The sequence below is a fragment of the Convolutriloba macropyga genome, chromosome 4 (genome assembly GCF_964194025.1).
Source record: "Convolutriloba macropyga chromosome 4, txConMacr16.3, whole genome shotgun sequence".
Lineage (NCBI taxonomy): Eukaryota > Metazoa > Xenacoelomorpha > Acoela > Convolutidae > Convolutriloba > Convolutriloba macropyga.
In genome coordinates this window covers 49,202,230-49,224,148 of record NC_134471.1, presented here as the reverse complement: position 1 = coordinate 49,224,148, position 21,919 = coordinate 49,202,230, and the positions used below count along the sequence as shown (strand labels likewise).

At 35.4% G+C, this 21,919-nt stretch overlaps 1 protein-coding gene across 2 annotated transcripts in view; it reads right to left on the bottom strand.

Moving 5' to 3' along the window:
* Positions 1-14,663: 14,663 nt before the first annotated feature.
* The window catches only part of LOC142338476 (uncharacterized), a 44,832-nt gene continuing 37,576 nt past the window's right edge, over positions 14,664-21,919 (bottom strand). For both annotated transcript variants that reach the window (XM_075388248.1, XM_075388249.1), the window contains one exon: positions 14,664-14,943. In XM_075388248.1, coding sequence (XP_075244363.1) covers positions 14,780-14,943 — 164 coding nt within the window. In that variant the 3' untranslated portion in view covers positions 14,664-14,779. The remainder of the gene's footprint in view (positions 14,944-21,919) is intronic.

The following is a 21,919-nucleotide window of genomic DNA, read 5'->3' as shown; positions in this document are numbered from 1 at the left end:
ATATTATGTCGAAAAATTGTTTCAAGTTTTCAATCATCTTGCAAGAATCTTTCAAGATTTGTATCCGCTCATCACTAGGGCAAGTAAAGACTGATTAACAAAAGCTACACTTAAACGATATAAAATACTCTAACTGAAAAACATCAATGTTGCAATCGATAATGAAAACAAGGACATGGACATGGATTTGGTACTGCAGTCAAACTTTTTTACAGATTACAAAAAAAATTGGTTTCACGACTGGGCGCTATCGAAAGTGAAAATAGGGGTACTCTGTATCGTGTGCAATGGGCTGTTATGCATAGATTGTTATGGGTTTTTATTGTGCTCTGTAATGGCTCAATATTTATTTATAAAATGTAAATAAGTTTAGATTCCGTATACACTTCAAATGTTTTCACCCTTTGCGGTTGAATCAATACAAGAACAGTTTGTTAACCGCTTTTTCGCCAAAGTTGAGCTCGTGAAATAGCGAATTTGCTGGTCTCTCACTTTGTACCACGCCCCCTTACTTTAGTAGTCATTTATTAGTAATGATTCTCCATTGTGGTAGTATAATAGGTAAAGGGAAACAACCCCCCAGGGAAAAATCGACCTTATTTAATAGAAAATAGACCCCCAAGGAACCCCCCCCCCCCCCCCACTGAAATCCGCCCCTATTTAAAAATTGAATTCGGGCTGTGGTAGTTTCATATCAAGTCTCATTGGCCGCTAACGTGGCCAAACGCGCTAAATGCGCGGTTCTTAAACAGTCAAGTGGGGGTTTAACTCCAATTTTATGGCTTCACAGATGCAGATATTTCCCCAACAAGTTCCCTGGCTTCATCAAGTTCAGCTCAACCAAACAAGCGAAAGAATAAAAAAGATAAGAAAATATCAAAACAAACAGATTCGGTACTGCCGAACAATCAAGAATCCCGTCACCACCCCGACCCGACTTACAATTGGGGCAAGTTTCACCACCGGACCCCAGAATTAGATATTTCGAATATGAGCAAGAACGGGAAATGTCGGTTTGGGATGCAGAGAATGAAATTTAAGTTAAAAAACTCAGCAAAACTGTCATAAACTACAATCACTTATTTAGTTTTGTTCCCGCCCCTTTGATCCAATTTTAATGTTAACCTTGCTTTTAATTTATTACAGTTGCTCTTCAATTGTTAGTCTTTAATTTATTCCAGTATTCGCCCTGCGAATCCATTTACTCCTGTGTGTGCATTTAAATTATTCAGTATAATGTATTCAGTTTACATGTTGAGAATTTGACGCGTATTCGCTTTACGATTCCTTCGTTGAGATTGTTTCGAGGTTGACGGTCGAATTCTTTGAGTTGAATACGCGCCGCCCTTCCATGCCTAAGCTCAAGTACATCAAAGAAGATGCTTTCCGATCACATAACTTCCACGGTTTGTCACCGCAAAGTATGCCGACTGTTATAACACAATGACGTTGATTTTTCCACGCTGTTTTTGCCTGCTCATTGCGGGTACGTCGATCTCGCTCTGAATGTGCCGACGGGTTGTCAACTGCGTCGTCATATGCTGGTTCAGGAGGTAAGAGAACATGTTCTGGAGGGTCCACCAAGAGAAGGTCCACTTCAATTCCTTCTCGGGCGAGGATTGCGAGTTTCAATTGTATTCTCCAAAACTCCCAGCGCATTGGGGGTTCTAGTGTCGCCTTTTCCCAAAAGGGTTGAATTCCAAGTGGGGATTTGCCGCTGTCTTTTGTCGCTGACTGCGCCATGTTATACTCTATCTTATTGAATAGTTTAAGATTCGCGTTGCGAATACTTTTTCTCACGAATGTGTTACGCCTTTTCCCAAAAGGGTTGAATTCCAAGTGGGGATTTGCCGCTGTCCTTTGTCGCTGACTGCGCCATGTTATACTCTATCTTATTGAATAGTTTAGGATTCGCGTTGCGAATACTTTATCTCACGAATGTGTTAGGAATTGCAAAGCGAATACACAACTAATTGTGTATTACGAATTCTGACTATTGGAAACGCGGTGCGAATCCGTTGCTAAGTTTAACTTAGAATTATGAAGAGCGTTTGTAGAGTAATTTGAATTCAGACTGACTAAATGAAATTATGATTACTAATAATAAACTAGCATGAACAAAATATGAAATAATTTACTAGACTAACGGGAATATTAATATAGGTGAATAAATAGAAGTCTTAACTTTTAGTTATAAAACACATGATATAACTATAGATATAGAGGGTAAATAGTTTAGTACACATAAAGGTTTTGATATATATTTAGGTATCCATACGTATCACAGGGGGGGGGGGGGTATTTTCTTTGATAGTTTATTGTTCCGACCCCACTTGTGGGGTGAGGAAGTATATACTCAAATGGGTTTTTTTTGTGCAGACAATTTTGGCCGAGCGATGTATTCATCGTAGAGAAATACGAGTGGTACAATTAAATATCTCGTCCAGCGTAGAGTTAGGAGTTAAATAGGAGTTTGGAATTTCGTTTTTTGCGTAATTTTCGTTCAAATTAAGATATTTTCTATAAAAAGATCAATTCAAGACTAATTTTCACGCTACTAAATGAAATATTTTTCACTAATAATAGGCAAAGGGCGACAAAAACGCTAGCTTTGGTCTCAGAGTAAGTTTACTATAAAAAATAAAACTCGAATTCTCTTTGAGATCTGTTTTTTTAAGAAAAACTTTCGCTTTTTTGTTTTCTAAAGTCACTTTCCATATCAAAATTAAGTTAATGACGAACATCACTTACAGTCAAATGAAGCCCAATGAACACAAAAAATTGTTTTCGAAGGATCGCACTTGTTTTCTTTTGGGCTCTACGCTGAATTTTTGTCATTTTTATTGAAATTTTGACTTTCTTTTTGAGATTTTACTACCTTTTTCTAAGTCCAATAACATAGACTTGTTGACTAAACGTGCAATAGGCTCCTTAATGAGCATTAAATGAATTGGACAGCTAATAACTGACAAGACATTAAATACAATTTCTCGAATTTTTTTTGAACTATATGTCAATCTCAGTAATGACAGGACATCCCTCTTTTTTACTGCAACCAGTATTTATCTGGATAGCGATTTTGACTTCTAACTATTGGTTTTATGACTTCGATGCAATGATTTATCAAAATTTGTTCTAAAATCTCTGGATATTTTTTTCTCATTACTTTGGTTCCTTTTGAAATCTTATCACATTATCATAATACTTGTAGTTCTCATTTGCTTGAAACAAACTTCCAATGGATCATGGAGAAATTTGTCAGAGAAAAGCTTATGGTTTTAATGGCTAAGACAATTTCTTCTCGCACTTTTCTGTTGAATTTTTGGATTTTGACTGTATTTGTTGTTGTTTTCAAAACCATAAGACTTATTGTGATGTCTTATTGACAATTTTTGTATGAAAAACATCACAATTTTTCCAATCGAAGCAGAACTTGGCGTATTCGTTGAATTCCTTTGAAAGCTATTGAATTTAATGGCGTTGATATTTCGTGTTTTCTTAAAAATTTCGTTGTTTTGATATACTCGTTAATATTTAATGAATTTTTGAACCCTTTTTTTAACGACGAAGCATTCCAATGTGGTTAAAAAACAATTGAAGATAAATCAATTGAAGATAAAAACAATTGAAGTTTATACTGAAAAGTTCACTTTTAACGGCTTCGAAACTTTTCTCTCTCTATTTCTTACTTTACTTTTTATGACTGTTTTTTTACTTTTCGTAGTCGTAAAACACAGAGGTTTCATAAGCTTCTAATTGAGAATTGAATGAATGAGATTACTGAGTGCAGTCAGTTTTCAACAAATAGCCTTAGAGTTAATAGTATTATTCGTTTTTAAACTTTTTTAAAAAAAATTTCAATTTTTGTTGTTCTTTTCTAGAACGATGTTTTCTTAGCATATTCTCGTAATAGCAGATCCCACAAAGATTTCCAAATAAAAACCAGGTGAACTTATTCAAATGTTCAGTATAGTTTTAGCTGAATTAATATTCATAATAACTGAAATAAAGGAAACAAGGTTCAGATAAAGCTAATGATTTTAATGGCTTCAATAGTTTGTGTTTTCGTAATTTGTTTTCTTAGTTGTTTCTATTTCTTTAGTCCGTTTTAATGGCTTTGTCTAAGCAAATAGAGGTCCTATCGGTTTCGTAATGATTTTTTCGTATCTTTATCAGGAATTATTCATTCAAGGCTAAGAGTTTTTGAGACGTATGAAGTCATGAAACGTTTTTAAAAAAGTTGATTGATTTTTTGAAATTTGCCTCACTATTTCTTTTTGTCGACTTGTAGCCTAGTCCCAAAAGAAAAAATTCCATCGGCCGTGTAGTTAAGAGAAAGCAAATTTGTGTAGCTAAGGTTTTATCTGATTGCATTTTGACGTTGTTACAAGGTGCTTTTAAATATGATTTTAAGTTTTTTTCCGTGAAAATTTTTTGCTAATTTTGTTGTTTGTTTTTTTTTCTCGTAATTTTAAATGGCAGATCTCGTGAGCGCTTTAATGGCATGGACTTATGTAATTCAATTAGTAGTTTGGTGTGTAAAAATTTTTTTTAACTCAAGCAGATATTTTTTATTATCTCTTCATTTGGTTGTCAATTAGGAAAAAAATGTAGATGAGCTCGGGTCGCAACATCAGGTGCAAAAGCACTGGTTTCCTGGTTTCCTATAACGAAGTGTTGTTTTTCAGCCTCCTGGTTTCCTATAACGAAGTGTTGTTTTTCAGGGGGTCTTTTTTGAAAACAAGTTTTGGGGTGGGGTGAATTGTTTTTTTTATTGTCCCTTTACATTTGCACCCATCCTTTATGCATGAATGTTCTAGCATATTATTTGCATTTCATTTACTCATTTTAACAGAAAAACACAAACAAAATTTACAATGTTGTGATGCATCGAAGTTTGGAAATTACCGCATATACGGTTTAAAAAACTCTTTGTTCAGTTGCTTGCTTTATTTGTTGTTCAATTTGAACCAATTAGTTCATTTTAGAGAGAGAGAGAGAGAGAGAGAGAGAGAGAGAGAGCTAGAGAGAAACATTTAAATATCCTAATATTTTTCAGTGAGACTGATTTTTGCGAGCAAGTTTGAGAGTCAAGCTTAACAATTCTTTTTTTTATCATTAGTAGTAATCACAACACATTTAGCTTCACTACTAAAGACTTTTATAAAAATTAACACCAGTGCCCATCAAACATTGAGAAAAATTTTCATATTGAACGATTGCGCCTTTTTTCGCCGTCGTATTTTCTAACCAGACGCACTAATTCCAATACAAACAGTTTTTGTTCCGACCCCTCTTGAGGGGGGAGGAACTATATACTCAATGGGGGTTTTTTGTTCAGACAATTTTCGCCGTTCGATATATTAGTAGAAAGTTGAGACTGGTATCATTAGAAAGCTCGTCCAGCATAGAGTTAAGAATTAACTTTTTTAATGTAGTTTTTTACGAGCAGTTATCAAGGTTTAAACTTTTGTGTGAACAGAGGTAAACTGTCATGATGTTGTTCACTTTTAGCCTAATTTTCGTTCAAATTAGGATTTTTTCTAGAAAAATATCAATTCAAGAATACTTTTCACGCTACTAAACTAAACATTTTTCACTAATAGTAGGCGAAAGGCAACAAAAATGCTAGTTTTGGTCTCAGAGTAAGTTAACTATAAAAAATAAAACCAGAATTCTCTTTGAGAGCTGTTTTTTTTAGAAATATTTTCGCTTTTTCGTTTTTTAAAGTCACTTATAGACAATTCACTTTTCATATCAATATTACGTTAATGACGAACATCACTTACAGTCAAATAAAGCCCAATGAAAAGTTTTTAAAACGGACAAAGTTTTTGATATAATTATTGTTTGTTGTTTGATTTTGCTGTTCGGCTTAACTCGATTTCCTAATTTTGGCATATCTCATCCGTCTAAAGCATTTTTTCAATCAAACACTTTTTTTGAAAAATACTTGATTTTTTGACTTTTTCTATCTGTTCCTTATTCTGCCAAAATTGTGGATGAGCGGGGTCGGAACCTTATGTGCGGTCGCATATTACCGAGCCTCCTTGTTTTTTTTAAAAAATCTGAGTTTTTGCGATGCAACGCAGTATGAACTCATGTTTTTTGCAGTTGCTTTTTTTTTCGAAAAAGTTGGAAGCTGATGCTCGTTGAAAGCTTTTGATCTAGTTCTATAAATTTTGAAAAAAAATGATTTAAGCGATATCAAAATATTTGACTATGGTTTGGTATATTGCTTTTTTCTATAGTTGTCAACTGAGCAAATTTTTTTCAATAAGCGTTTAGAACCGCTAGAAGAATTAATTTTAACCACACAACTTCCTATGTGCTGTGAAAATTTGTAGAACATTAGAACAACTGCTAAAAAGGCGAGCGAAACGGCAGAAGTTGTTCTAAATTGAATATAAAAGTGTTTTATTTGCTTCACATGGTCTGAAAGGCTTCCGAAAGCACTAATTTTAGTCTACTTTTTAAAATTAAATGAGATAAAAATATTAGCACAAAAGAAGGGGTTTAAACAAAAAAAATGCTAAAACGGCAAAAGTGATTTATTAAATTTGCTCGTTTAGCGAAATTTATTTACACCTGCTTTTCTCGCTCCATCTCAAAAAAAGTATATATGATGAGAAAGCCACTCGTTGTTCTCTCTGCTCTTCAACAATGTGTACTATATACTTTGTTTTCACGCGTTTTATTTGCTGTTTCAAATAAACTCCAACAAACTACCGATAAAAAAGACGCTCCGCCAATGCAATTATTCTAGTCGTCTACAGGCACCGCACCAACAAAATTCATTTTCTCTGAATTTTAACAGCGCCACAATAATAGCTGGATGAATTGATGAGGGCGACTGCTTAAATTAACTCAATTTTTAAATTCTATTATCATGCTAATTAGTTATTCTGATAATTGGTAAAACATTAATATACAATATTGTATATTTTGGGTACATTGTAAAGTAAAACGCAAGCTGCTTTCAATTTCTTCGCAAAATCCAAAGCTGATCTACTTTCGTTTAATTGCGGCGCGAGATACAAAGAGAGAATTGTCAACTGAGTTTGAATTAAGAAAGTAAACTTATGAAACTCAAGTGCTTGTAATCAACTGAATAAGTTGTGATCAGACTTGTCTGATCACGAAGCGGGAAACCACGAAACAGTGAAGATGATCAACATAAGTCAAGGAATGAACTAAAATAAATTGATAATCAAGGACAAATGCAATTGAACTAAATTAAATGCATCTTATAAAATTTTACTGCATCAAGTAAATAAATGAATTATGATATCTTTGGGTATGACATACCCCTTGTTTCGACAAAGAAAAGTTGTGACAATAGCAATTTATCGTATTTGTAAGATAATAACATTATTTACAAATTAATATTTGGTCCCCAATTAGATAATTAATAACAATATATGCACTGGAGCTAGAAAATAAAATAATACTACACGAAAGGTTTTTAGTTTTATGCAGTTTTGAATCACAAATTACCAACTAATTTCTCTTGATCTTCGGCTTCAAAAACCGTCAAAGACCAAACCAACGTCGGGTTGTGTTGTTCTAGAAGTGCAGGAGCATGCAGCGCGGGTGATGAGACTGCTCCGATTATCGGGGAGATGTTAACCTCAGCCGGTTGATGTTCGGCAATGTTTTGAACAGTTTCAACAACTGATGCAGGATAGGGCTGAAAAATTTCTACGTCTCCCGCTTGGCGTGGACGTTTCGGTGGGGCATCAATTGTAAAGTCTGATGACGAAATATCAAAGCTATAGTATGAGGGGCTGCGGCGGTTCCTGTCCGAAGATCTTTTAGCCTGTATAGTCAGATTTGCCGTTTCGGAAGATGTAGGTTGGAGAGAAGCTTGCTGCTTTCGTCCTGCTGTTGATTGCTTTGGATATTTTCTTCCACCAACTTTTTGCCCATTCTTGGTCCTCGACGTTCTGCGTACACTATCAGTGGAATCGGTCTCTCTTGCAACGTTCCAAATTTTGCAATGTCGCTGTTTCCTACAGTGACAATTGGTTTTACAGTCTCTTTGATAGTGAATGAAGTGGGGTTGGCTTTCAAAATGTTCGAGCTTGCGGCATGTATCTCAAATAGTCTTTCCAAACTTGTCTTGGGACGCCGCTTGCCGTGTATCTTCCTGGCCAATTTCACTTCAGCAGCCCGTTCTTTGAGTGGAAGTGGTCGGCAGGCTCTCAGTTGAAGAAAGCGAGATTCGCCGTCCATACTCTCTTGTTCTCTGTTATGAGCCTCCTGTGCGGCCCGAGTCATTCCAGTTTCCACCTCACTGTCACTTCGATAACCATTTAACCACTTCTAGTCCGGTAGAATTTCCTCTGGCATGAATGTGTCCTCATCTAAATAGTGGTTTACTATGTTTTCATACGAAAAGTTAAATAATTAAGGCTGGGTCGTTATTACGCTTAGCAGGGTATTAGGTTTTCTGCCAACATGTGCTCCGAAGGGCGAGATCTTTGTTGTTTTCTGCATAAATATCCGCAATTGGTGAATGGCAATCTTTAATGCATGCTTTACATGGAATGCGATATTAGCCGATTTTTCTTCTTTGATACATGGAAAATACTCTTAATCGTTTTAATGAGCCTTTCTACCGAACCAATAGCACGATGATCGTTTACAGGGGCTTCAATCATTTCAATTTTGTTTTTGTTACTGAAATTCTTCACTTGATGACCCACCAAACAATTCGCTTGATCCAATCGATTAGATCGAGGAATTCCGTGATTTTCGATGTACATGTCCAAAAACTTTATAACATTTGTTCCATTAGTTTTGTCATATAAACATGCAGTGGGTTATTTAGAAAAACGATCAATTGCATCTAGGAAATATACCTCATTTTTACTTTTCATCGAAAATTAGACCTCCAAAATCAATTTGGATTTCTTGATTTGGTTCAACACACGGTGTATAAAATCGAAATTGCTTAGCAAGAAATATAGATTTAAGATTCTTACCTGTCTGTGCAAGGCTTGCACTCTTTCGCTTTTAGGATAAGCTCCCGGTTCATGTATGGCCACCAACAAAATGTGGCCGTGCAAATCATACCCCAGGTACCTGGGTGGCTTGCGTGGATATCATCTATCAGCGCCTCGCGAAGTACTTTCAGATTTGCTACCTTTTCGTCGATGCATACACAGCCGGATTATACGTGTCGGTCTCTAAAATATGAGTAAATATACGGTTTGAGGGCTTTTAAACGACTTTCGTTGTTTGTAAGAATACAGTCCGGTACCACTTTTAAGACTGCATCCATGCTTGTTAGAGATCCAATGAGAGATTTACTAAAGATTTTATTCATAATATAATCAAATGTTGGGAGCTGTAGACTAGATGTAAGAGGGTAAATGATGTTGGAAGAAAGGGCTGGGGATATTGGTGTTGTTATTTGGGTCGAACTTGCGGCGCGAGTGTTACTCGGAGAATTATATAGTTGACTCGCGGAACTAGATCTAGCTGGGGGCGTAGAGTGGTGATTCGCAGTGCGAGAGGCGTCATCGAAGCAAACTCTAGTGATACGTCTTCTAGAAGGCATGTTGTATTCAATTTTTATCAATGAAATTAATTTCTAAATTGTTTTTGGAGTGAAAGTGATTATTTGAAAAAAAAGTGAGCAACTGATTTCTAGGATGATTTTAGGCAAAAGGCACTGGTTCCATTTTTAGGTGGTGAGTTTCAGAGATATTTGTGGAATGTCTCCTAAATCTTGGGAAATTATGCTGAGTGAATTGAGTTTCGCGCGTTGCGAGAGTTTATTCATTCCGATTTTGGAATGATTGTTTACAATAGGTTGATTTTTGCTTAGCGAGTGAAGTGGTAATTGGTATATGCGACGCGGGATAAGCATATTTTAAATTGTTTAGATTACCACTGGTATTTGTAATGTGATTTTGCGGCGCGATTGATAAGTGACAATCATGCTTGTGTACGCGGTTTGGATGTATGTTAATTAACATTATCGCATTATTTCTAGTCTCAAGTTTGGGTGTAGATTGGTGTGCAAGGTCATGTGTTTGGATTAATTTGTTGAAATGATTTATTAGGGTTTAAATTCAGAGAATTAACTGATGAAGAGATAAGTTTTATTTTTGCTACAATGAATTCTTCATCATAGGCAGAAACTTTTTTAGCTTTTCGATTTAGGTGCCGAGATATGTAGTCTACTAATCCCATTTTTGCGCCAGGCAAGTGTTCAATATCGAATTGAAATGGAAGTAACCTATCAATCCAGTTGTATGATTTATTGGATCGATTTTCTTTCAATATGGGAAGAAGAGCCCTGTGATCCGTAATCACTGTAAAGTGTTTACAGTAGAGGTAATTCTTAAAATATTCAATAGACCAGACTACCCCAAGAAGTTCGAGTTCTTTCACGCTATATCGCTCTTCATGAATTTAGGAATCGGGATCTAAATGCCATTGGTTTCCACCCATCAACTGTTAATTGTTCGGGAGCGGGCCCGAAACCGGAACAAGATGCGTCGCATTTTACGCGCGTTTCGAGTTGGGGTTATAGTGACTATTTTCCTTGGCGTTTTTTATTTCAACGAAAAAATTTTCATGTTTCTCAGTCCAGATAATTTTAGATGATTTTCGGGGTAGTCGGAGTGGTTGGCTAATTTGAGCTTAGCTGGGTATAAATTTAGTGATTTATTGGATTGAACCCAAAATAGAACGGAGTTTTTTAAGTGTCTTCGGGCCTCAAGAGACAATATAAATGAGGTCTTACTCTCGATGGGCAAGATACCCGATTGTGAATTATGATACCCGAGCCAATCAATTTGTAGTTTTGAGAAAAGACACTTTGGAAGGTTAATCCTAAGATTTTTATCATCTAAGCGTTTAAGACACTTTAAAACGTACTGTTTGTGGTCAACTTCCGATCCTTTACTTACAATCAGAATATCGTCGAGAAAACAGTAAGTATTTTTTAAGCCAATGGGAGTATAATCCACAGCTTTTTGAAATTCTGTCGGCATGTCTGTTAAGCATAAAATCCAGTTTGAAATCTGTATGTGCCGGTCATGTTGACACTTATTATATTAAAATTACAGTGATATGCTGTGTTACAATCTAGGTTTAATTGACTGTACGCGTATTTCAAATCCAACGTAAAGAAATATGTTGTGTTTTGCAATGCGGGAGCACTTATTTATGAGAAATTGATTCGATGAGCGTATCGATATGAGGCATTTGATACTTGTTTTTATGAATACCTTTATTTAATATTTTGGAGTCCAGTTCCAGATTGGTTGATTGGTCTTTCCTTACGGTAACTACAATGGGATATGAAATATTTGTCAGGACAACTTAAAAGTTTTATATTGTGTTTTTCATCTAATAACTTTTTGAGTTCCGAGTTGACTTTATCTTGAAGATTATTTGGTATGCGTCTCCCCTTTTGATGTATAGATTGGAAGTCTTTATGAAAATTAGATTAAGTCACATGATTTTGTGATCTTCCGATACGCGAAATTAGGTTAGGAAAGTTTGTAGTGTTATGTTCCTTAAATTCTGATGAAGAAGAATTGGTGTTGACCCGTGTACCTTGTTAAGCTAAGGTTTTACCTAACGTTAAATATCCACATGCTTTAAAAATTTTACAGTGTCATTATTGTCATTAATTTAAAAATCTTAAATTTGTGGCTGTTCGCTCTCATGAGTGAAAATAGTATTTAAAGGCTCCTATTTGTCTATTAACGGATATCTACATGTGCTGATTGAGCCCAAACTTGGTGAAAAAAGTTTTGCTGTTAAAAGGTTGTACTGAAGAAGAGCAACTTGTTCCGTTTTTGAACGCTTTTCAAGATCAAAGGTTTTTCGCAATCTTCGTTTTGCTTCTTTTATAACAATAATTTGATTTGTTCTGTTGTTGTGTCTAGATTTTTGGCAACTAATAAAAATTTTGAGAAGTTTGCGGATGTTTCATAACTGTTTTTAACTTCATAAAGCTATCTTTGAGATAAACAATTCAGCTGGCAAAATAGGTCACAAATAACAAACTTTATTCCCAAAGTAATTTTCCTATAAATTTGGTGACGTTTTTTGTTTTTGCTGTAAGTGTTTGCCAGAATATTCCGCTGAAAAAAAGATGAGAGAGTATAATTGACATCAAAACATGAACTCTAACTTTGAAAGGAATTTTTTTTCCTAGTGTGCGGACATTAGTACAATTTCCAAAAAAACGTCTCTGTTTTATCGGCATTTAAAATGACTTTAATCTCTGTCAGGTATTTGTCTGTTTGTTCTAAAAATTTTTCAATTTTTTGTGGATTATTTTCCTTACATTCAAATTTGCATATAATATTAGTGTCATCCGCAAATTGAACAACATCATTTTCATCTTCCAGTTTTTCAGACAAATCGTTGACTTATAACAGAAAAACAAGAGGTCCTAACACAGTTCCTTGTGAAACACCATGACTTATACTCATTTTATCTGATAAGTCATTACCCAGTTTTACTCATTTTATTCGATATGCGAGAAAAGATTTGAGAAGTAAAATTGATGATTGGGAGAGATTGAAAGTTTCAGCTTTCTTAAGGAAGGTCTCATGTCAAGTTGAATTGAAAGCTTTCGCAAGATCTAAGAACACAGCACCTGTGTGGCTATTTTCTTCCATAATTCCTTTTAATTTTTCAATAAAGTAGCATTTAAAATATCAGAGGGACTTCTAAAAGAATTTTAAAAAATTTAGCAAAAAACAACAGTAAAAGCTTCTGCCCGATGTTTAGCAAGACAAGATTCAAAGTAAAACTACCCAAAAAAGATCGGCTCATTGCCTTCTTTTGCATCCTAAAAAATTTTATTCCAAAATTCTAGCCTCCTATGGAATGAATAGATGTGATCAATCGTTGCGCCAAAATTGAACATCAAAATTTCATTACAGGCCTTGTGTTCAAGTGGGATACCAAGATTAATTGTAATTTTATCTGATGTGTCAATTCCCAATTTTATGCGTTGTGTTCTGCATGTGAAAATTGATTTAGATGTAAAATTTTTGATTGAGAGGTTGAAACTTTTGAGCTTTCTTGAGAAATTTTTCATGAGAAAATGAATTGAAATTTTTTACAAGATCCAACAACACAGCACATGTGTTTCGATTATCTTCCATATTTCTTTTTACTTTTTCAATGATGTAAAGCACTACATCAGTAAACAACTTTCTACATTGGAAGCCGAATTTTTTCCGTTCAAGGGGGCAAAATTTTCAACACATTCTACTAACTGATTGAGTGAACATCTAGCCACATCAGTGGCTAAACACAGTTTGAGGAGACTAGCTCTAGCTTTGTTGACAGGACGTGAGGTGAGCGAAGCGGGTAAGGGGGCTGCACTGGGGGGCTGATGGGCTTTGGTAGAAAACATTGTGGGTGGGAAAACAGTTGGGTGACAACGGTTGTAAGGAGTCTTTGGCAGCACGGGACCCCTACAGCCTCAACAATGTGCAGAGGTAGGGACTGGTGGCTGGGGTAGGGGTAAATGCGGGGGGGGTGTCAACTGCTAAGGACCGCCCTTCACATCACAAGCATAAGTCTCCAAAATATCGCATACTTTAAGACTAGCGAACTGAAAGATTCTAAGAAAATTTAATAACCACTGAGCGCTGCCAGTTTCAACCGTTTTTGAGGATTAAAAGAAAAATGGGTCTGCCAAAAATTTTTTCAAGCAAAAAACTGCACTAAAAAAGACTGGGGCCGAGGAAAAATCGAAAAAATATGTAACATAAGCATTGAAAGTTGTTTTTTTTTCACCGCAAATTGCGTACATAATTTTGCAGTGAAATGCGGTGAATGTGGTGAAATTATATAAGTTCACCGCTTTGGTGATCTTACAAAAATTCACCACAATTCAACGCTAAAATATGTAATTTCATAGCTTAATATACCGTTGTAATTATATATTTTAGCGTTGAATTGTGGTGATTTCTTGTAAGATCACCAATTACTCTAGCGGTGAACTTACATATTTTTACCGCACTTCACTGCAAAATTATGAACACACTTTTCAGTGAAATAAAAACAACTTTTCACCGCCTATGTTACATATATTTCCAATTTTTTGCGTTCAGATTTTTGCAGCAATTATTTATTTATTTTCAACCCAATCTCTGCCGATCTCACACAATTCTCATCAATTAAATTATGTAAGTTCGCCACTAAGTTAAGCGGTGAATTTATCTTTTTTAACCGCATTCACTGCTGTTCTCACACAATTTTAACACTTTTTCTAAGCGGTGAATATATGTAAGTTCACCACTAAGATAAGCGGTGAATTTGTAATTTCACTGCTACCAGGCGATAAAAGTTTTTATCACCGCATTCACCGCCTGATTTTTGTAATTTCACCGCATTCACCGCTTATCTTTCATAATTTTGCATTGAATGCAACTTACAATTTCACCGCATTCACCGCATTCACCGCATTTCACCGCAAAATTATGTACAAAATTTAAGGTGAAAAAAAAACTATTTTTTCTTCGCTTATCTTGCATATGTTTTGATTTTTTTTCGACCCGGGTGGCGGTGACACCTCGACCCGGGGACCAACATGACTAATATAATTGCTAGAAACTTCTTTTGAGAGTAAGTAAACAACAAAACAATTAATTACAGCGTAGAACAGTTAATTAAAGTATTACAAAGATACCATGGTATCTGCAGATAACATAACAAAGATAACATAATCTGTATATAATACAGATTAAACAGATTGAGATGCAATAATGTTCATCCCTTCAATTGCGCGCTATTCTCGGCAATTGCAAGCATTGATGGCATATTTTTTTAGTTCTTTCATTCTGTTGTCTCTGACTTCTCTTCCATCGGGTAATGTTTTTACTTCCCAGTACACAATTGTACCTGATAGATATTCCGACGGGATACAATTTTCAAAGCTTCCTTCCACTGCTTCTGTCAAAACAACAGACACCAGTGAATATAAGATATGCGTTGGAATTAGCTGCGAATATTTGCAATTTTAGCGGTGAATAATTTTTTTCACCGCATTCTGCCTGTAGCTGTGAAAAATTTTCTTTCGCCGTTAAGCGGTGAAAAAATGTTTTCCACCGCATTCATCGCATTGAGCGCAAATCTTAAACTTTTTACTCTAATTCGCCGCAAATTTTACACCTTTTATCGATTTTTAGCGGTGACACCTCGACCCGGGTAACAATCACTGAGCAGCGTTCCCTGTTTGGTCCCATTCAACAATTTTCTTCCCAGTGAAACCAAAACTAGTCACACCTTGCCAAGACATGCAGTATCATGATAATTCATGTAAACTTAAGACATCTTGCAAAATTCTTGCTTAGCCAAAGTATCTTGATATGATCTAACTCTAGTCCAGAAAAACGAACAAAATCGTTTTTGTAAGTTCTTAAAACCAAGCATACCGACAATTTTCTACCTTCAAAACAGAACAAAGCGACAGTTACCGACAATTTACTATGCTTTAAACCAAACGTACCCACTATTTTCTGCACATTAAAACTAATATACCAACAATTTCGTTCGTTTAAAAACTGAAAATGACTACATTTTCTTATGTTACAAAAAACGAACATACAGACAATACCCAAGAACGAAACATAAGGGTATGCGTTCTTTTTATCTAGTTAAAGCCGAACGTAGCCTTGTTTTGATTTTGACAACTTCTTGAGGGAACTTAATAAAATAAACGATTATATTTGGGCGAATTGCTCTCAAATGACTAGCAAGTGGTTGGCTTGGCTGCGGCTTACAGAGGCTGGCTTTAGCTCAATTTTAATTGAAAGAGGGTGGGATGCTGTTTAGTGCTTATGGGGGCAAGCGTTGCTTTTAAGGTTACGGATGGAATGAGCTGTAGTTGGGGGCGGGGGTATGTGGGAGAGGGGAGGGGGGGTTCAAATTCAAAGAACCGCCCTTTAGACCATTAATGTATGTATCTCGAACAGTTTCGGTATATTGCGTGCATACAGACTAGTTAGCCGTAAGAATTTAAGAGAGCTAGGTGATCTCGTGGCTTTACATGTTTATCACGTTTTTCAGGACAAAAATCAAATAAACAGATGAAAAACGATTAAACTAGAAGTCGGTGGTCGAAAAAATTGTATGAATAAAGAGCAGCAAGACTACTATAGTTGCTAAAAATGTTTTGTCAGAGCAATTAAAGTGAATCTGAATAAATTTTTAAGTTTCTGGATAGCTTTTTATAATTCTTGCTCAAAGTCACCATTTTGGCCAAAATCAGTTTAATACTGCTTTTTAAATTCCCAGTTGGTGTGTTTTACAATGTAACGTTCTTGCGAAATTGTAGATATCATAAAGTAACATGGAAAATTCTTAAAAATAGCTACATTTTTCTGGTATGTTTCTTATCAAAGAAATCAAGTTTCATTTCGTACTTGCAAACGAGCGTAATAAGTGGCTTAGCCATTGCTGAGCAGTAAAAAACATTTACAGTGAATTGCTCTCTAACGACGGGGTTGCTTAGATCTGTTGTAGCCTATTTCGACTTCAATCCATGAGGATGAATAGGGCGGGGGTGCTTGCAGTGGATATGGCAAAACGTTGATAATGGGTTTTAATTGACATCACAGATTTTTAAAGACCACTATTAATATAAAACATAAACCGACAAATGTCGGAAGAATTGCTCTTGAACGACAGGCGAGGCAATTTAATTCAGGAGCTGTAGCCTGGATCAATTTTTCTTTATGTGTGCATAAATCCTTTCCCCGCCGGGATTCGAACCATTCACCTCCCGATCCATAGCCACCCGCACTTTCCACTGCGCAATCATCGGTTTGCTGTGCTGCAACCGATTCTATATTAGCAACAAGCTTTACTTCGGAGCAATAGCGATCACTCAAAAATGGAAAATGAAAGCGTGAAAAAATCACTTGAGAAGTCAAAGGATGTTTTAGAAGAAAAGCGCAAAATTGTCAAGCGAAAAAATTGAATAAAAAAGACACACAAGTTTACAATAATTGCGATGAACTTCGTTCAAGAGCAATTTAAAAAAAACTTAAAAAGATTGCTTTTTTGGCATATGGTATACGACTTGTAGTGAACTGCCGCCAATTAAGGTCAACCACTGAAAATTTTTAATATATGACTGATTGAAATCATGTTTAAATTTTAAGTCGACTATTCGAATGGTTAACTTGGAAGAATTTGCAAGTTTCCTGCAAGTTCGTACAAGAGAACCACTCAACTTACCAAGCTCTTGAAAGTTAACCATCAGACTGTTAGGGTTTTTTAAGTTTTCTACTTAAATTACACGTTCTTACATAGGTTCGTAAAATATTAGTTGTTACAAGATAACAATTTTGCCTCTATTGTAGCAATAAACAATATAAAGTTGCGATATATGATTGTAAACAGATGTTTAAAAAATATGGAATCGGGAAAACTGTTGATTAGAATTTCAAAATAAAAAGGGCATAAAAATGATGGAACACTAAATTATTTTGAGAAAGCACTGACATACAAGTTTGAAACTTCAGTCAGAGTCAAAAAGGGTGAAAGTGTACAAAATTTTAGGACCTTTTATAAGGAAGCAATGGTAAAGCAGCTAATAGACGCATACTATTTATTAATTGAATTGTAAAAGGACCGGCTCTTGAGTTGATAAAATTGACAAGTAATCATTTGGCCAGCTTAGGCCGCACTTTACTTTAATATCCAAACTGAGCAAATAACTCCCACGCGCTTTCACGACAAATGACACATTGTTAAATAAAATTATCCAATAAGAGTTGAGGTCAACCGGAACGAATTCGCAAGAAACGTACAAGATTGCCATTCGTCTTACAAGTTCTTACAAGATAACGATTCGACTCTCAATTTCTTACAAGCTAACAATTTGATTTGCAAATTCTTACAAGTTATCCATCTTTTGCCAGAAATTTACAAGTTCTTGCAAGTTAACCATTTGGCGTTGACCCAGATAAAGACGTAAAATCTTGAAAAGTCAAAATGGTTTTGCAAAATTTGCATAAAATGACCAAATGACTTTAATCGGTTCATTTTTGTCCAAGAGCAATTAATAACAAAGTTTGATGCTTATCCTTATGTAAAACTTGGCGCCTCTTTGTTTTTGATAGTCTATCAAAGATTGTTATCCTCGAGCAAAGAATGGCAGAGAGAAGCTTTTTTTACTTACCAACTATCATTTTACAGGCAGAATTTGGTATGCCCAGGAAGCTCGTTGTCTATGTTGAAACGATCTCAGAACAATAATGTCTATATCCAGAAAATTTCTCTCATAAATCTTTGTCTATTGTACGCGCCCTCAAATAAACATCGCTCAAATGCAAAGTTATATGATTACACGCCTTCAGGTTCTGATGCAGCCACAAGATTTTCATTGAAGTAAAAAAAACTAGCCTAGAGAAGTCTAAAAGATTTCCTGCCAAATATCCAAAATGCCGCAAAATGAGGTAAAGTGAAAAAAATGTTCGACAAGGTAAAAAAATTGACAGGACACGTCGTGACTTAAATTGCATTAAAACTGAATGGAACCTTGAAAGCTCCTTTACTGACAACAGAAGAATTGGATAACAAAAGGCAAACAAAGTTTTGAAACAGATGCAGAATTATCAAAACAGAATTTGTATTGTAGATAATCTGGTTGTTAAGCTAGCGATATGCAATAATAAATGTTTGAAAAATAAAAAAAACAAACATTTTTTGGGCATTTTAGGGATATTTTATGGACACAAACGACAAGCAGAAGCAAACATCACAAAAAGTGAAATTTTTTGTTTTTAATAAAATCTCTTAACAGTATGAGTGTTGTTGTCCTCAAGCTTCTCTTGCCAAAAACTAATTGTGAGTCCAGCAGCATGATGCATGATAGTTTACTGATTAGTTAGTTTTTCTCACGATAAAAAAACAGAACTGCAGTTTAAAAACTAAAACAAAATAAGTTTTTAAGTGAAAGTTTTTAGTCAAAAACAACAATATCAATCAACAAACGGCAAAAAAACAAGAAACCGAAAACAAAAGAAAAAGTTTTTGCAATGCATAAACGTATAAAGTTCATATAAACTATGGCCGGCCTTTAAAATAAACAAATTAACAAAAACCAAATAACAATTGACAAAAAAAAAAGAAAAGTTGCTGCACTCAGGGCTCAAAAACAGCGAACACTAACTTTTCACCTTAAATTCAGGCTTTGCAGCAGTTTCAGCATATTAGGCACCTAAAATAATACTGAAGCCAGTTTGAGTTCCTCAATTTATCTTGAAAAAGAGACAGCACGCCAAGACAATCTAAATCTTTGGAGTGTAAAAGCATGGTAGAACAAGTCCTAACACAATTCAAAGAATCATTGTTAACTAAACAAGACCTATAATCGACTGTGAACGCATTGGGAAAGCCATTTATAAAACAATCGGATCCAAGAAATCGTAAGAAAACAGTAAAAAAAAACAAACGACTAACGTCGAGCGAATTGCTCTCAAACGACCGGCGAGCGGTTGGCTTCGTCAGTAGCTAGCAACTGATTAGTTTGGCTAGCTTTAGTTTGATTCGACAATGCAAATTTTAGTTTTCCAGTCTTGTCAGTAAATAAATCAAATAAAAAATTGATAGTTAAAAAATTTGCAAAATATTGCAAAAATGAAAAGAAATGCTTCCAGATTTCGCAGTGAAAATGTTCAAAACTATTTTCGTCTCTGGAATTATGTCAAGTAACCCAACTGCAGGACTTGAAAAGCTTCGTTGGCCAGTAATGACGGTTAAACTCAGAAAAGGACAAAAGTATTTGAAAATTATGAAAACAATCGCAAATTTTAACAAAATCGTGCGCAAATACAAGATATTAAAAGTTTCACAACCATTTCATTGTCTCAAGAGACTATACAATATCCCTATTTCAAGCTTTAAATAGTTTCACATAATGATCCATAAATTTGGAACAGGATAATAATTTTCCTAAAATTTGAAAAAAGAATTTTTGTGAAAATATTGCTAAATCTGGAGTCATTAAAATATCAATAACCATTTCATTATTTCTAGAAACTATGCAGCAGTTTATTTTCAAACCTTGGAGGAGGTCCTTAGGACCCTTGTGCCGGAGAAAATAACAAAAGTTTCAAAAAAGTTGAAAAAAATTAAAAAAAGATGCAAAAATTTTTAAGAAATTTTTAATTTTAAAATCTTAAAAAACATTTCATTACATCTAGAAAAAATGCAGTAGCCTATAATCAAACTCTAGAGGAGATTTTATGGCTTTTGAGCTGGAGAAACCCAAAAAAAATGACAAAAAAAATTCAAAACACTTGAAACAAAATTTCAAGTTGTGTAAAAACTGCTAAAATTTGTGATAATAAAAGTTGAAAACTAACCCATGGCCAAAAAACATTTTCCAATAACTTTTTATCACACCCTAATGAACTTTTCTGTTGTGCTGAAAAACCTGAATAATGACAATAATTGTCAAAAAAATTGAAAAAAAAATTGCAAGTTTTGCAACATTGCTCACATTCGTGGTGTTGAAATCTTGGAAAACTTTCCATTACATTTAGAAATTATACAGTAAATTATGTTCAAACACCTAAGGAGGTTCTTCGGCTCTTGAGGTTGGTGAAACCTAAAAGCCGACACAAAATTTTCAAAGAACTTGAAAAAAATGCATGTTGAAATCATTCCACTACCACTAGAAACTAAGCAGTAACCTATTAAAAAAACCTAGAGGAGGTTCCTTGAGAACTAGAGCTGAAAGAAATCAAAAAATGACAAACATTTATCAAAAAGCTTGAAAAAAAATTGTGAAAATTAATATAAAATTGCTTGTTTTTAGCGATCGGTTGTTCGTCAGTAGCCAGGGGGGGTATGCACCGGGAGGCTGATGAGGAGTGAGGGGGGTGGGAAACAGTGGGGTGGGGGCAACAGCGCGGTGAGATTGGTTGCAATAGTTTGGGGTCAATAGTGGGGCGTCTTCAAACTCTAAGAACCACCCTTCACACCGTAAGTATAACTCTCCAAAACAGTTTGAGCTGAAACAGAGCTGAAATGCTCTAAAAGTACTTAATGCCCGCTGGGCGCTACCTGTTTATCCCGTTCTGAGGTCGAAAAGTCAAAAGCGTCAGATGCAAAATCGGTCAAGCGAAAAATTTTGATTAAAAAAAAGACCGACAGGACTAATATAATTGCTACAAACTTCGTTTAAGAGCAATTATTGCCCCACTTTTTTTTGGTGTGACCAAAATCATCACGTCAATTTGACTTGAAAGTGATGAAAGTGCTTGAAAAGATATTACAAAAGACAGCGTCCTAACATAATTCAATGTCTTAGGAATTTGAGCGCCCAAAAAATAGGAGCACTATTATAGCCGGCTTAGAAGATGGGGCGGCTATTAGTAAAATTTAAAGTATATAATATTAAACAATCTCGGTGCAATTTTCATTTGACTTTTAGTAGTGAACTGCCCCCACTTTAGTTGAGCTGCCAACACTTGTCAACCAGAAAGAAATTTAAGTCATGCAATTCAAAAACGTGCCAAGGGCGCAAAAGCTACTTGATATGTCAAAAGGGCCAGGCGAAAATTTTGCATAAAAACATGGCCAGCATGATAATGGAAACGACTCGAAGAATCGCGCAATGTAAATTATCACTAACCTTACCTCATTCAGAAATATTGGAGATAAGAAAAACAAAAAAAAACGTGAAGAGAAACTTGCTTACACCCAATCTTTTTTAATGATGTAGGTAGGTAGGGGGGGTACGTGGGGGGGGGGGGGGGGGGGTAGGTAATTGGGGGAATTAGGCGGGTGATATGGGTAGGAGATGCGGCGTGGAGGGTAAGTGGGGGCGGCACGTAGTAGGTAGGGGGAAGTAGCTAGGGGAGGGGATAGGTAGGTAGGAGAGCTGGGGAGTAGGATGGGAGGTTTGGTAGTT